Consider the following 16,443-nt stretch of genomic DNA (forward strand, 5'->3'; position numbering starts at 1 on the left):
CTCAGGATAACTTTTAAAAGGTTGCAAATTACTTATATTTTTTCCAAAAAAAAATTTAAAACTTTTCAAAAATGGTATGTTTTTGATATCTTAATTTTAAGTTTTATTTTTAAATTTGTGAAAAATTGGTAAAATATTTTTTTCAGTGCATAGTTTTTTCATGTTCAGAAATCAATTTTCTACAACTTTTGTTTAGACATAATTTTTGTAAAATCGATAGTTTTCGAGATACATACAATCTTTCAAACATAATACACATGAAAATAAATAGGCCCTTTTTAAAAATTATTCTTGAATCAAAATGGCGCCAAAACCTGTGGAAGGTGCATATTTCCTCCTATCAAACACGTTTATAATGTTTCATTTAAATCAGAAAGGTTCAAATTTTATCATTTACCTATTTCACCTGGAACTGCTCATGGAGAATAATACCAAGAGCGTTTTTGCCAAAAATATTCAATTTTGCAATGCCAACCCACAGCCGATAGTTCAATCGTTATCGGAATTAATTTACTGTTAATATTTTTTTCCATTTCCTTCTTGTGGTTGACACTGACTGCTTATGAATAACACATTCTCACAGAGCAATATCAGTAAAACATAAATTTCTGTGGCTAGAATTTGCAAGGACGACGGAAGACTTGTTTTATAATTGGAACATACAGTGATTATTAACTCGCTTTCTCTCAATTAACACTAATCTTGAATCGATTCTAGGGAAGAATTCATTCCACAGTACTTGGTTCAAGAATTATGAAACTTTGAAATGTCCATGAAAACCAGAAATATCCATTAGAGCTTACTAGAAGAATAAGAGACCTGGAATGATTTTCATTTGGCTTGTGTACTGATCGCCAAGCGTATTCAATTGAGCTCAAAGTTCAAGTTTACCAAGTCAACAATCATCGTATCATAAGCAAACTGCTTTTTCTCACCTGATTCTTAATCGGCACCGAGTCCGGCTGCAGATGCTCCACGCAGGAAAACACATACACCATCTTGCCGTCCAGCGCTTGCTCCAGGCAGTACTCGTGGGAAGCGAAAATCTTGCCCGAGTCAATCGTAACCGAACCGGTGTCTTCCTGGAGATTATCCGGCTTAAAGATGCCGGCGATGGCGTGCTCTTTGCAGTCCGGAAACCGGAAGCTCAGGTCCACGTGCGCTGACGAGACAATCTTCGAGCCGTAGCTGACGTGCGACTGGTTCAGCTTAACGCATGTTTGGTTTTCCCGGTCGTAAGCGAAGGACGGTCCACAGCACCGCCATACGGTACTGGTTTTTTCCGGTGCCTGCAGCGAATCCATTCCATTGTCACGAGCGCACACTAAAGCCACTTTCTCATCGACACAATACTCGGGCGAGGAAACTAGGGCATGCTTCTGACTGAGAAACAGCGACCCGTTACCCATCAGTAGAATCTGGTCCGTCGTGTAGGCACTGACTTTACAACCTTCGGGTCGTTTGTTCTCCAGGAATTTCATGTGCACCGGAGCGTTGCCGATGTCGGTATAAATTTGGTTTCTTGCCGGCAAAAACACCTTCGGTACCCACTTCTGGATGCCACCAACCACGCACAGCTGCTGAGAGTCGTCATAATATTCGCCAACCCGGCAGCACTTGTTGATGTAAACCGGCTGCCGTTGAGCGGCACCAACCGAGACGCTCAAAAGCATCACCAGCAGCAAGGTGCTGCCGGTCAAAAGTGGGACAGACATTTTTGGCAATGCACTGACCACAAACAAGTGCAGCCTTTTCTCTTTCATCGTACTTTGTTACTTTTTTCCTCTGCCTTTGTGCGCTTTTCCGCGTGCCTGACTTTCTCGAACTTGACCGCGCTCAACCTACTTGTAACTAACTAAACCTGAAGGTCTCGTTTTACACTTTCCACACCACTATCGCTCCTCGCTCGCTCTCATTAGCCACAACAATTCACTTTGCGCACCTTTCTTTATTTTTTTAGCCCTTTTCCAACGCACTTGTATCGAACATATCAGAATTTCTTTCACCATAAAGCACTTGTTGATCGTTTTTTATTACTAACACTCTGCACGCTTCTTGATTTTCCAACTTGCGTTTGCTTTCTTAACCGTCCTCTTAATATGGGAAGAGGCACATTTTTTTCTCTCGCTTTATCCGCACAAACTTTTTTTTTCTTCCAGCAACGGAGCTCGACGTCACGTTTCATGAGATTCCAGTTCTCTACGCGCGGTAATTAAATACCATAAATCAGCAACCGACTGACCATGTGCATCGGAGTGCCGCCTTCAGTGTTCCGTTCGTCCGTAGGTCCGTCCATCCGTACGCGACCACCAACTGAAACCTAAAGAAATCGAAGATGAAAAAAAACAAGAACATGAGAAAAAGTTTATCATTAATTATCCAATACTATTCAAAAACAATTCTGACCCGCGTTCGGAAGAGTTGTGATTCGAACCGCTCGGGGCAATTAAAAGAATTCTTCCACCTTGGCAGACGATAAGTGATAAAACAACCACACCACTACCGAGATAACTAACTAACTAACTGGAGACGGATTCCTACATATAAAGAAGCCAGTAAAGTGGCAGCCCCTTGTTAACCGATCGACTAGTGTGATAGGACAGAACCGGCGGCTGCACTGATAATTGCATTTTATATGGGCCACTGAACGCACACCGCGCCCGCACCGTACCGACACAGTCGGAGACTGGGCGGCAGGACATGCATTGCATGTGAGGCCTCACCTCCCTGCGTGAGTCTCCCTTTTGCTGGCTTGTTGGACGTCCAAAAATGTTGTACCATTTCTGCATATGATCGTCGTCAGAATCATCATCGTCGTCGTCGTCGTTGTCGGCGACAACGACGGTGCCTATGCGCAGCCGCTTTTCCGGTGCCACCGGACCCGAAGAACGGATTCGAATGAACGAGCGGGCTTCCACCGACCGGCGATGAGCGAGCGAACGAACGAGCTTGGCAGCTTGGGAGCCGGAAAAAGGCTGCGAACAGACAAACAAACACATAACGGAGATGTTTTGGGTGTGGAGTGTTGTTTGTTTTAGGAAGTTATGGTTCCAGTCGAGGTGGGACTTCCGTACGGGTAATGTGATTAGGATAAGAAGCTTTCACGAGATGTTAGCTCGGGGTTGTTTATTTAAGGAAACGATCCAAAACGATGATGTTTTCCAAAATTGAATTGCAAGAAAATCTATGTTTCCAACACATAAATTACTAAAAGGAAAAATGCGCTAATCGTTAATATTGAATCGAAATCAAACAGTTTTACTGCACTTGGTGTTATTGACACTACCTATCAGTGTTTAATTCAGAAATTTCACCAGCCTCTCGCATCATTATGATTATTATCATCACCGTCAACGGCTGCGACTGGGGGTGTGAAACCGAGAGGAACAATAGACAACAAAAACTATTGACTTGCTGCACTATAATGCAGCGAAACCATAAATCAGTGAACAAACTGCTTTCAAATTTGCTGAATTGCTCGTGAACGTAAATCATTTCGATCCCATTGACTCGCTGGTTTAATATTAATTATCAAACTGTGTATAAATTATAAAATCTTTCAGCGATTGTGGCAGTGTTTACCGGTTGTAGCAATGCATATTTGATACTGTATCACGCTATGTATCAGTAATGTATGTGTTTTTCATCACAACAAATGTCAACGCATCCAACTGGATTCTAATAGTTTTATATCTATTATTATGGAGTTGGGAGTGAGCATGGCGTATGGCGTTATACATATTGTATAACAGGAAATTTCGTAAAATGGCATTTCATTTTCTCTTGAAATAGGTGGCGTCTCATTTAACAAATAGGACTAACTTCAAAGGAAATCAAATTCAGGTCACTTCAAGCGTTCCGCAAGGCTCTCACTCATAACCTCTCTTTTGTATTTTGTGAACAAAGCAAAGTTCGGCGCTACTTTCCGACAAACAGGGTTAGTACTATAGTTCTATTGATTCTAACAGCCTCTTTCAATCGAGATTCGAACATACGAGGACTGGATTATAGACCAGTGTCGTGCCTTGATCGTCAACTGGTAGATTCTCCATTTATTTTGTACGCAAACCGACAGTGAAAATTTATACCGAAATAAACTTCTTTCCCGATATCAGCAATGAAAAAGACATCAATGTATTTTAGAATATCTACTCAAGTTGCTTTTTACGCGAAGGATGCGTTGCACATAATCCAAGAGCGCGTAAATTCTGAAATTCGCATTAAAAATTAAGGGTAAACCACGTAAATTCCGAAATTCGCTTAAAAAAAACTACGTAAACCCCGATTTAATCCACCTAGTGGTGAAAGGAACCTTTGTTATACCATCTAATATGTCATTTGATAGGGGCATTTCCAGCTCAAAAATTATTTTTGATTTGTATTTGAATTTGTAATTTTCATAAAACTGACAGAGTCAAATTTTATAGGCATCACTTTGAACTAAATTTTTATATGAACTTTTTCTCAGGCCCAGCCGTTCTCAAGTTATTCAGATGTGAAATCTAAAAATTATCTATTAGAGTCAACACATGCAAAGTATCCGATAACCGTGTAATCAACCTTCACGGTTTTGAATCAAATTTTGTCAGATTGTTTATTTTAGGTCAGAAAGCAAAAATCCTAAATTCGGTACCGATTGATACCCCCCACGATTAGTGGTTGTACCTCCTTTTTAAAAGAAAAGACATGTTTTGTCAAACCTTTTTATTTTTTACTTACAGATAAACATGGAAATCTCGACCAACATGGCAAAAGGTCCAATGTGCAAATGAGAGATTCTCTTTGCGTTTCCTCTCTTATGTTTATTACGGCGGCATAAATGCATTTCAACCCAATTTTTCTGAAGGATTAGCTTTCCAATAACACCAGCAACCGTTTCATGCAAAATAGACGCATTCAAGTTATAGTTACTATATATATAGTTCGGCGGATAGAAAATCGGGAGCCAAATAAACGTCAAAAGCGGAGCCAAAAGCTTTTCACAATCCAAAATGCAGGAGTAATGTTAAAAAAACACACTTTATTTTCATAGAACTAGTCATTTTCAACACCCGCCAGTGATTATTTTTCGTAAAAACCTGCACATTTCACCATAATTTCAAATTTAATTTCATAAAACAGGGATGCCAATTCGCCTGGTTTTCTATCCGCCGAACTATATATATAGTAACTATAATTCAAGTGCATTTAGGCCGCTGTAATGAGCGTAAAAGAGGAGACACAAAGAGAATCTCTCACTGTTTGACTGCTTGAAATAGCGTGTACAGAATTTTTGAGCAGAACTGATTTTAAAGTGGCTGTTAGCTTCGGGGTACAATGCTAGCCTAACAAGCCAGTCGTCGTATGTTCGAATCTCGACTGATCAGTGCCGCTACAGAGTTAATAGGATCCTTGCCCTAGCCTCGTAATTTTCCTGTACTCTAATAACCGGCTGCGAAGTCTGTCGACAAAGAAGGGTTAAGTTCTGAAGGACGTTTACACCCATGGCTTTGCTTTGCTTGATTTTAAAGTGGTTTCTTTAAACAAATCAATAAATTTTGCAACCAGTAAGAGATAGATAGTTACTATATGCAGCAAAGTTGCTTATTTTAGTGTGTTCCACAATTTTTTTAAGCGGCTATTTTTTTGGACGCGTTTTAAAAACAAAAATTTGTGTCACCCTATTAGGCGGATTCACGGTTACGCTAAAAGTGTAAGAAAATGTGATATATTTTATTAATTAACTGCTTCAAAGGAACACCCGTTGAAAAATTACACATTTTTACAACATTATTCTGTTTTTGAGGTTTGGTCCCATTAATGGTTTGGTCATTAAAGTTTTCTTGAATAAATTTTATCAATCATTTTTAAATATCTTTTTATCAGTAGGACCATTCCTTATGAAATTTGGCAGATACATTTGCAGTGTTAAGAGAGGTCGCAGTGTTAAGAGAGGTCGATTCTAAAATAATTGAAACTAGATAAATTATCTTGGTTAAAAGTATTGTAAATTTTAACGTGTAACTCAATTGCTCATAACTTTCAAACTAAAAGTCCAATAAAAAAAATTCAATAGTGATCTATCAGGCTATATAACCTTTCAAATGAGATTAATAGCGCATAAATCGGTTTGGCCATCTCTGAGAAACAGGCGATAAATATTACCTTGTGAAAACACGTCTTTAAGCATAACTTTTAAACTACTTGTTTGTTTTCAATAAAACTTCCTAAACATTTTTATAATAGCAAGAGCTTTTATGTGGTACTAAGATCATTGAAATCGGTTGTGTGAAATTCTCGATGGGAGCTGGGAGACGTTGGGAGGGTTCGCCGACTTCGATATTAGGCCGCTCCATCTCCTCCTGCGATTCAGGTCCAACCTAAGTCCGAACCTAAGACAAAGTGAGAGCCTAAGTCTAAATCGTAGCTCTACTTTATGTTAAGATTCAGATTCAACGCGAATTTAAGTACCTATAAAACCCGAGCCGAGTTCTACATCCAATATTAAGTCAAGCTCTAAGTCTGAGTCTGCTCTAGCATCCAAGGAAACAGCGCTCATCCAACGGGTACATGGTCTGCCTTCAAGCCGTCGGCCTCGTTCGCGTTCTCTGCTAAATATTGTTTTCGCTGGCCCCTCATCCGGCATCCTTGCTACGTGGCCAGCCCATTGTAGCCTGTCGTGTTTTAGTCGCTGCACAATATTCTTTATATACTTGGTATATTGCATGATTCATGCGCCTGCACCACACTCCTTCGTCTAAAATAAACTATAATTGAAACTAGATAAATTATCTTGGTTAAAAGTATTGTAAATTTTAACGTGTAACTCAATTGCTCATAACTTTCAAACTAAAAGTCCAATAAAAAAAATTCAATAGTGATCTATCAGGCTATATAACCTTTCAAATGAGATTAATAGCGCATAAATCGGTTTGGCCATCTCTGAGAAACAGGCGATAAATATTACCTTGTGAAAACACGTCTTTAAGCATAACTTTTAAACTACTTGTTTGTTTTCAATAAAACTTCCTAAACATTTTTATAATAGCAAGAGCTTTTATGTGGTACTAAGATCATTGAAATCGGTTGTGTGGTTCTGGAGAAAACCATGTCACGTGGATCTCACATTTTTGCTTATAACTTTTAAACGAAACATGTAACCACAAAACAATTCAATAGTGATATACTAGGCAGTAATACCTTTCAAATGAGACTAATAGCGCATAAATCGGTTCAGCCGTATCCGAGAAACAGGCGATAGAAAATGAGCTGCACACACACACATACACACACAGACATTGCTCAGTTCGTCGAGCTCTATCGATTGGTATATGTGAGTCGGCCCTCCGGCCCTCGGATCAACTTCGTGTTTTTCGACCAATTTCTAAACCTTTGTTATATACTATAACAAAGGTAAAAACTAAGACAGCTAATTGAGTTTGATAAATTTCCCATGGATGTAATTATATTAGTTTACAAAAAAATGCAAAAAAATTCTACGCCCTGCGAGCGGCCTTCCGGGAGTTAACCGGAACAGTCGCCATGGCGGACGAAAACATGCATGCAGGCATGTTTTTGAGTTCTTTCTTCATGTTACTTATCAATTCCTCCTCAGTTTTCGCCATGAAATTATTGGAGTAGATCTTACGCTTCAGGTTTGTGCAGAAATTCTCGATGGGAGCTGGGAGACGTTGGGAGGGTTCGCCGACTTCGATATTAGGCCGCTCCATCTCCTCCTGCGATTCAGGTCCAACCTAAGTCCGAACCTAAGACAAAGTGAGAGCCTAAGTCTAAATCGTAGCTCTACTTTATGTTAAGATTCAGATTCAACGCGAATTTAAGTACCTATAAAACCCGAGCCGAGTTCTACATCCAATATTAAGTCAAGCTCTAAGTCTGAGTCTGCTCTAGCATCCAAGGAAACAGCGCTCATCCAACGGGTACATGGTCTGCCTTCAAGCCGTCGGCCTCGTTCGCGTTCTCTGCTAAATATTGTTTTCGCTGGCCCCTCATCCGGCATCCTTGCTACGTGGCCAGCCCATTGTAGCCTGTCGTGTTTTAGTCGCTGCACAATATTCTTTATATACTTGGTATATTGCATGATTCATGCGCCTGCACCACACTCCTTCGTCTAAAATACCGCCAAGAATTGATCGCTCAAAAACACCAAGAGCTCGTCGGTCGCTGTCTTTCAACGTCCACAAACGCGTCCGATGTCTTTCACCCGTTATCCTGACATTTGATTTTGAACCATCAAGGATATTAGCCTAATCAGTTTTGTTGGAGAACCATGTTCAAGCGTAATCTGCCAGAGCTCATTTCGTTTAACTGAATCGTACGCCACCTTGAAGTCTATAAACAAATGGTGCGTCTGCAAGTTGTATTCCCGGAAATCATCGAGGATTTGTCGCAAGGTGAACATTTGGTCCCTCTCGCAAACAAATGTTTCCTGCAATGGGCTCAATCTGAGACACAAAATGCGGGAGAGAATTTTGTAAGCAAAATTGAGAAGAGTTACTGCATTCCAGTCGATGGACCCTTTTGTAAATAGGGCGTATGAGACCATCCAATCAATCCGTAGGTAGTTCCTCCTCAGTCCATAACTTTAGTATAACCTGATTGCACAATACAGCCGTTCACTCCCGACTATCAAAAGTTCGACGGGGATGCCGTCATTTCCAGCTACATAGCCGTTTTCAACTCTCTCACTAACAATCCAAGCTTCAGCGCAAATTCAAGGCCATATTCAACTTAAGTTAAAGTTTACGTCCAAGTCCGAACCAAAGGCCAACTTAAAAACCCAGTTCAATACCAACCCCAACCTCACATCTGAATATAAATTTAAAATCCAAGCTCTGGACGCGAGGTCCAGGTCCAATTGAAGTGCAAGTCTGAACACAGATTTGAAGTCCAAGCTCGGTGTAAAGACCAAGCCAATGCCTATTCAAAGCCTAAGTCGGAGCATAAGTCCAAGTTCAAGTCCTTGCTTGAAAAGAAGTCAAAATCTAAAGGGTGATTTTTGAGGATTTTTAAAATCTTAAACAATTTTGTTTACATATGCTGACCGTGACCACGCTCAAGGTTTTCAAGGCTCCAATTTTGCACTGCATTTTCAAGTATTGCAGCGTATAATGTTGTCTTCCAAAAAGTCAAGTAAAAGCTAAAGCCTAAATCCAAGTCGAAGTCTAAAACCAAGTTTGAGTTATAGTTTAAGCTTAGGAACAATTCCAACTCAAACTCTGGGCTCAAATTAGAACTTAAGTTCAAACCCAGATATAAACCACGTTTATGTCCATACCACCCAAATTTCACAGCACAAGTATTCCTCCAATTCCGAGTCTAAGCACAAATTCGAAGTGCAAATCAAAGTCAGAAGTACGTATCGAAGTCTAGTTTCAGTCTAATTCCAAGTAAAACTGCAAATTCGCGCTGAATGCACACAAATCCTAAGTTAAAGCTTAATCCGAGTTTGAGGCCTACCAATAAACCAGATTCAAGTCATATTTATATTTGAAAAGAGTGATTCTTGTCATCTGCCAAGTCATCTTAGTAATGCTAAAAATTATTAGAACTGTCTAGCGTTCCAGATTCCGAACGAATTTGGCATTTTTCTCTTTTGTACAACAGACTTTGCTACCAGCTGCTAGTGTGTAAGATTTGTTACTTCGCGTGTCGGAAGGACCACGACAATCGACCCCAGTCCCTGGTCGAACCACTGGGGACTATCCGGGGCTGGGCTCCGAAGGCCTCTTCTTATGGCTAGCTCGAGCGTGAGGTCCGGAGGCTCAAGGTCGGCTCTGGGACAATGTGACACCAATCGGAAATCCAAACACGGTCTTTTTAGCAAACTTTTTATTCTAACTTACTGGATGTGTAGGGTACGTGTACGGTGCTGGGCCGGCCGGCTGATGCTGGATCTGGCGGTGTCGAATCGGGTGGTGATGATGTCTGGTGGATCTGCAGGACAGTTGACAATGTCCGAGGGCCAATTTACAGGTCTAGTAACTTCAGCTACGCGTTATTACCGCTGCTGTACGTTCCGCTCGGATGACATAGACCGTGGCTTACCAGCCACGCGGTTGACTTTGAGCAAATTAGCAATAATGGGTCCTGGAGGTTGGGGAGGGAGGAACAAAACGGAACTATAATTTTCTGCCTTTAATTTTCCTTCACTTAAGCCAGTAATACCTGATTCTCTTAACTTTTACTCGTCCTTAACTTTTATCTTCGGTTTTTCCTTTAACTTTCTTCACTCGTATCTCTTCTTTGCCTTCGATACGCTATCTTTCCTTTTTCAATAACTACTTATAGAATTTTTCCTCTCTGTAGTCTTTGGTGGTTTAGCAACGAATGGTATTACTTTTTAGGCTTCTATCGTTTCTAACCTAACTGCCCCTTCCTCCCTTTTCCAACCTCCTTTTGCACCCCTGACATCCCTCCTTCCAGTGCTCATTCCATCCAGGTGTTTCCGCTTTCCCAGATCCAGCAATATTTTGTGTTTAGTGTGTTAACAATTTTATTCCTTATTCTAATCCTAGCCTTAGACCGTAGATTATTAATTTTAGTGCCTAATTTAACCCTATCTCCTAATATACAAATAACATTTATTATAAATTATTCAAAAAACTATCAATGACAACTATGACGGGACTTTAGACAAATTATAGCAACATTAAATTGACGCAAATCATGCTGAATAGCAGTATACCCGTTCTCTCGCGTTGCTATTCCTGTGTGGTATATGGGGTAAAATGTGCAAACGGTAACACTACCCCACACTTCCTCCACAAAAATAAATTAATAGAAATATTAATTTATTTTTGTCCAATATTTACTTCAGACTAATCTTGCTGCTTCTTTCAAGCTTATCGAAATTCCTAAAAGGAATCATCTAGATGTCAATTTACCAAATAGTTAATTTTGGTCTTGCAAAATAAACCATTTTCGACATTTACCCTATCGCGGATCTTTTTAATCGATCTTATTTTCTCCCAATAATCTAAACATATTTCTCATGTTCAGCGAGAGAAAATCGATCTCCCCTGATCCACTGCGGTGAGATTCAATCAAATGAAGCTGTTACTCAAATATGGACTGTCATGGCGGATAAAAGGCTTGATATGCCATTGTGAACAAATAATTTGGATTTTAATTGGAGTAATACGGAAATATTTTACGCGGAATGCTGTATTTGTGAAGAACTAAGTGTTTCAGAACGATTTTAGTGCAACGTGCCTATTTACTGAACTGTAACGCAGAGTAAACCGGTTAATACATCTGCTTAAGGGGATTCGGAATTCGGAATTCATTAGTTGGCGTCTCATTAGTCGGTTTTATTCCGAAACCTCAAATTACAGATCTGAAGAAGCCCGCTGGATTATTAACGGCGACCAAAATTAAGTTGACTTGGATAAACATAGACGGACCATGACAATACAATTGAACTTCATTTATCTCACGAACTTTGACCTTGACCTTGACTTCGACGACCATTTGACTCTAAATTATCGTGTTATAAACCTGACCTATACAAATAACTTGGACTTAACTAAATACGAAATGTGGAACCTTACTAATTTACATGAGTGTCTGCGAAAAGTGATCAAATTTATTCCGGAATTCCCGGTTTGAGATCTGAAGCAGAGAATATGCCTATATTCTTTCCCGATTCATCCTCGAGCTCATAGGAATTCGTTCCGCGCTTCGAGATGATTGTGCACGGTACATATGCAGGGCAAAGCTTTGCGTTAATGTTGTCTCGGGCTGATGATTGCCGAAAGTTTCTCCTATAAACCTTCTGTCCGACTGTATATACTGGAGCAGGTTTTCTGAAGCGGAGATTGTAATTATGGGCGCTTTTCTCATGAGCTTTCTTTAAATTGGAAACAACAGAGTCATAAACCTTTTTATCAATCAGGAACTTTTTCGCTAATCGTTCCTGTTCTGAGAGATCACGGGTGTTCACATCGAGCAGATGTTCGTCTCCCTCAGAAACGATCTCGTGACCGAATAGTATCCGGTACGGTGAGAACCCAGTCGCTGAGTGTCGAGTATTATTAAGTGTATACTCTATTTCCGAAGTTTTTGTGTCCCATGCTCTTTGATCTGACCGTACGTAGGTCCGAATGCAGGCATTTACGTTCCTATTCAACCGCTCTACAGGGTTGGCCTGGCTGTGATGCCGTGCATTTGACCAGTGGACAACTTTGTAGCTATCTAAAAACTCTTTGAATTTTTTACTCATGAAGCAGCTTGCGTTGTCGGAAATCAATATTTCAGGTACTGAGTACCTATGAAACCATTGTTCCTTTAACGTTTTGATTACTAGTTCAGTACTTATCTTTTTCATTGGAAATAACATAGTCCATTTTGAAAAGACGTCCATTAAAACTAGCAAGTGTGTATTTCCATTCTTTGACCGAGGAAGTGACTGTAGAAAATCAATAGCTAACATCTGAAACGGTTTGGTTGTTATTCTCTGTTTACCCATTTCGGGATACTGGGACGTGTTTGCGGGCTTGCACTCCTGCATGCCGTGCACTGAGTCACAAATTTACGAACTTTTGCTGCCATTTTTGGCCAAAAATACCGCTTTCTAACTTTGTCCAGTAATTTTTCGTAACCGATATGGAAACCCTTCTCATGCTCGGTTTTCAAAACAATTTCTCGTGACTCTTCAGGCAAACAAATTTTCCACTCGAAGCGATAATCAAGTGTATCTGTTTGAGTAGGAATAAACTTATATAAAACATCATTTTCTATTTTATAATCTAGGTTGTCCTCAGGTGAGCTACTGACGTTTTGGTAGAGTGTGGAATACCAATCGTCCTGGGTATTACACATATCAACAACTTCAATGGAACGTGAAAGGGCATCAGCAATGACGTTGTTCTTCCCACGACGGTGACGTATTTCTAAATCATAGGCTTGAAGCTCGATACTCCAGCGACTCAATCTCGACGATGTTCTCCATTTCCCTCGCATAATATGCGTGAGAGCTGAAGCATCGGTCACAACCACAAAATGTGATCCCTCAATATAGGGACGAAATTTATTGATGGCTAGAATCACCGCTAGCCCTTCTTTCTCCGACGCAGAATAAGCTTGCTGGGTTGGCGACAACTTCTGGGAAAAATATGCTACCACTCGCTCTCCGTCGTTATGCTCTTGGACTAGGATTGCCGCAACGGCCGTGTCGCTTGCGTCGCTTTGAATTTGGAATGGTAGGTCAAAATTTGGATTAGCAAGCACCGGGGCACTTATCAGGCATTCTTTTATGCGAATGAATGATTGCTCTGCTAAATCGTTCCATTTTATCGTTTTAGGTTTCTTTCGTAAGAGGTTCGTTAACGGGTTTGTATATTCACTAAACTGTGGTATGAAACGCCTATAATAATTGGCCATGCCAAGGAACCTACGGAGAGATCGGATCGACGACGGGCGTTCATAATTAACAATCGCCTCAATCCTCTCCGGGTTTGGCCTCAGGCCGTCAGCAGATAATATGTACCCAAGATAGGCAATCTCTTTAACGCAAAATTTAGATTTATCAATGTTAATTGACAAATTTGCTCTTTTTAATCGATTTGCTACGTCACTGAGAGCTTGTAGGTGTGCCTCGAACGTATCGCTTACCACGACTATATCGTCTAAGTAAACGAATACGTTCGGTTCCAGTTCACCATAACCTAGGACCTCGTCCATCAGTCTAGCCAACGTGGCTGGGCTGTTGACGAGTCCAAACGGTAGCCTGGTGAACTGAAACAGTCCCCTCCCGAGCACTGAAAAGGCCGTATACTTTTGTGAGTCGGGATCGAGTGGTATCTGTAAGAATGCCTTGGTAAGATCAATGGTTGACAAATACTCGCTTGATCCTAATCGACTTAGTATACGGTCTTGGTGGGGGAGAGGATAGGCATCCCTTTTTGTCCGTTCATTCAAACGACGTGCATCCAAACATAAACGTACCTCGCCTGTGGGTTTGATGACCGGTACGGTACTCAATGCCCATTCACTTTTACTTTTTTCAATGACTTGCTGCTGTAACATCTTGTCTAATTCCCTATTAATCCTTTTCTGCATCTCAGGAGATGTCGGGTAAGGATTAATTCTAACGGGAGGTGTTTTTTGATAATCTTCCTTCAATTCTATTTTGTGCGATATCATTGGAGTGATATCAAGCACTGCCCCGTCCACTGCAATCTTAAATAGCCCTTTCACTTCCTCTAGTTGCCCCTTCTGTTCTTCAGTGAGTTCCTGTTCGTGTGGCTTTACACTCTCTTCATCAACGCTGCTCAGTTCATGCGATTCTATCGACAGAGAGGGTTGCAACTTGAACGCTTGCCAAAAATCTTCGTATCCTAGAACCAGTCTGCGATTGAGCTTTGGTGCGACCAGAGCTGAGATAATATGACACTGGTCATTAAACGTAATCGGCAAGTTTACACAACCTTTTACTTCCAAAGATGAGCCAGAAGCTGTTTTTAGAGAAATATTAGATGGATAGATTTTTAATTTCAGATCTTCAAGCAATTGTTCTGAACCAACCCCGAGAACTGTACGCTGAGCACCGCTGTCTAAGAGGCCAACGATCTCTTTCCCAAAAATATTAACTTTTATAAACGGTCGTGCATCTCCGTCGACCCGGACTAAAAGTTCATCGACGTCTTGATCTGTTAGGTAGTCTGTATCTGAAACTGGCTCGAAACCGTTATGCAGCAAATCGGTGAAAACATAAATCTGATTAGGGGATTTTAAAGATTGACTAGCAGCTTCCCCCCTTAAGCTGAGTTCTCCACGTTTTTTGGACAATTGGGACAAGTTTTTGTGAGCACCGCTGGGAACCCACAAATTCGACAGAATATATTACTTGGTTGTGAGCATTCTCTATAATGATGACCATTTTCTCTACAATTATAACAGGTTCCTATAGGAGGACGCTTGTACTGGCTAAGTAGCTGTTGTAATGTATTTTTGCTGGAACCTTCCATAGCTTCCTCGTTAGTTGCCTGCTTCACTTTACTTTTATCGCCAATTTCTTGAGGCTTTTGATTGCCTTTTGGCTCATTTTTGCTTAGCTTAGATTTATTAGCCGAGCTTTTAGAATTTTTATCAAAACTATTCTGAAAGCTTGTGGTAACCTCGTCTATCTGGCTGGTACGAGACCTATAATTATTTTCGTAGGACCGTTGGAACCTATTCCAATAGTTTTCGTCAATTAGCCTACCATATTTCTTCAAGTGCGCGAGGGATTTAATTCGCTTACCTACCATAGCATTCTTATAGTCGAAGCGCATATTTCGCCAGATAGTTTTAAACTTTCTTCGGTCCGAAATTGGCCGAGTCATAGATTGAAACAGTTTGTTCATATCACTAAAATAGTCTGCAAACTTTTCATTGCGTGTTTGTAGGCGATTTGTAGTTTGTATTTCCAATTGAAAATCGAGATCGGGTGGAAGAAACTCTCGTTTTAGCTCTCTTTTTAACTGTGACCATTTATAGAATTCTCGATTTTCCATTGCCTCGACATACCAGTCTTTTGCTTTTCCGGCAAATAAGTGAATTGCGCTTCGAAAAAGCTCACGATCTGATATTCGCTCTGCTCTACTTCGCAGTTTGATCTCTTTAAGAAACTCGATTAGCCTTCGACCATTATCCTTGCCATCGTATCGTAATTTCCATTCAGAAATGGGCACTCGCTTTAAAGATTCTCGATTTTTCTTATATTTCCTGTGCTTTTTAATTATTCCTTGTCGCGCTCCTGACGAATCAGAAGTTGTTATTTCTGACGAGTAATCCTGTTCTGAGCTTTCAAAAGACGACATTTCATCGGATGTATCCGAGGAGCTTTTGTGTTTCTCTCTAAATTTCTTAAATTTGGCGCATTCTTTTTTTCCAATTTTCTTGGCTATTCGTTTGGGTTCATATTCGTTTCGTAAACTTGTATCAGACTTTTCCGAATTATCGCCTGGTAGGTCGATAATCTCTTCTGGCTTAACATTATTCAGTTGAACTACTTTCTCCTTTCTATTATTTTTCTCGGTATCATCTTCTAATTTCAGCGGCAGGGGAAATTCTAGCTTTGGCTCTGGGGCACTGTTTTTCATTCGTTCGTTGAGATTCTGTAATAATTTTTCCAAACGTATTTTCCTTTCCCTACTTTCCTTAGCTTCCTTTAACATTCTTTCCTCCATCTGAATTTCTTTTTCTCGGTACTGCCGTTCTTTTTCAGTGGTTTGTGCCACAAAAGTTTTCAAATGCTTTATTGAATCTGTGGGTATTTCTTTGTTTCCTTGCTCGTACTGCGATAATTCTTCTAATATTTCCTTTGATCTAGCGACAGATGATTCTATTTCCTGCTTTCTAGATTCTATTGATTTTTCTTTTACCCCTCCGCAAGCTCCCTCTGAAAAATCGTCAGTCTCCACTATTCTGTCATTCCCGCTAGCAGTATCGTTCAAAATT

At 40.4% G+C, this 16,443-nt stretch overlaps 1 protein-coding gene across 3 annotated transcripts in view; it reads right to left on the reverse strand.

Annotated features, from left to right (window-relative positions):
* Positions 1 to 16,443, reverse strand: part of LOC128742021 (probable G-protein coupled receptor Mth-like 1) — a 265,014-nt gene that overhangs the window by 227,894 nt on the left and 20,677 nt on the right. For all 3 annotated transcript variants that reach the window (XM_053838198.1, XM_053838196.1, XM_053838195.1), the window contains exon 2: positions 936 to 2,320. In XM_053838198.1, coding sequence (XP_053694173.1) covers positions 936 to 1,763 — 828 coding nt within the window. In that variant the 5' untranslated portion in view covers positions 1,764 to 2,320. The remainder of the gene's footprint in view (positions 1 to 935; positions 2,321 to 16,443) is intronic.

The sequence above is a fragment of the Sabethes cyaneus genome, chromosome 3, assembly GCF_943734655.1.
Source record: "Sabethes cyaneus chromosome 3, idSabCyanKW18_F2, whole genome shotgun sequence".
NCBI classification, from domain to species: Eukaryota; Metazoa; Arthropoda; class Insecta; order Diptera; family Culicidae; genus Sabethes; species Sabethes cyaneus.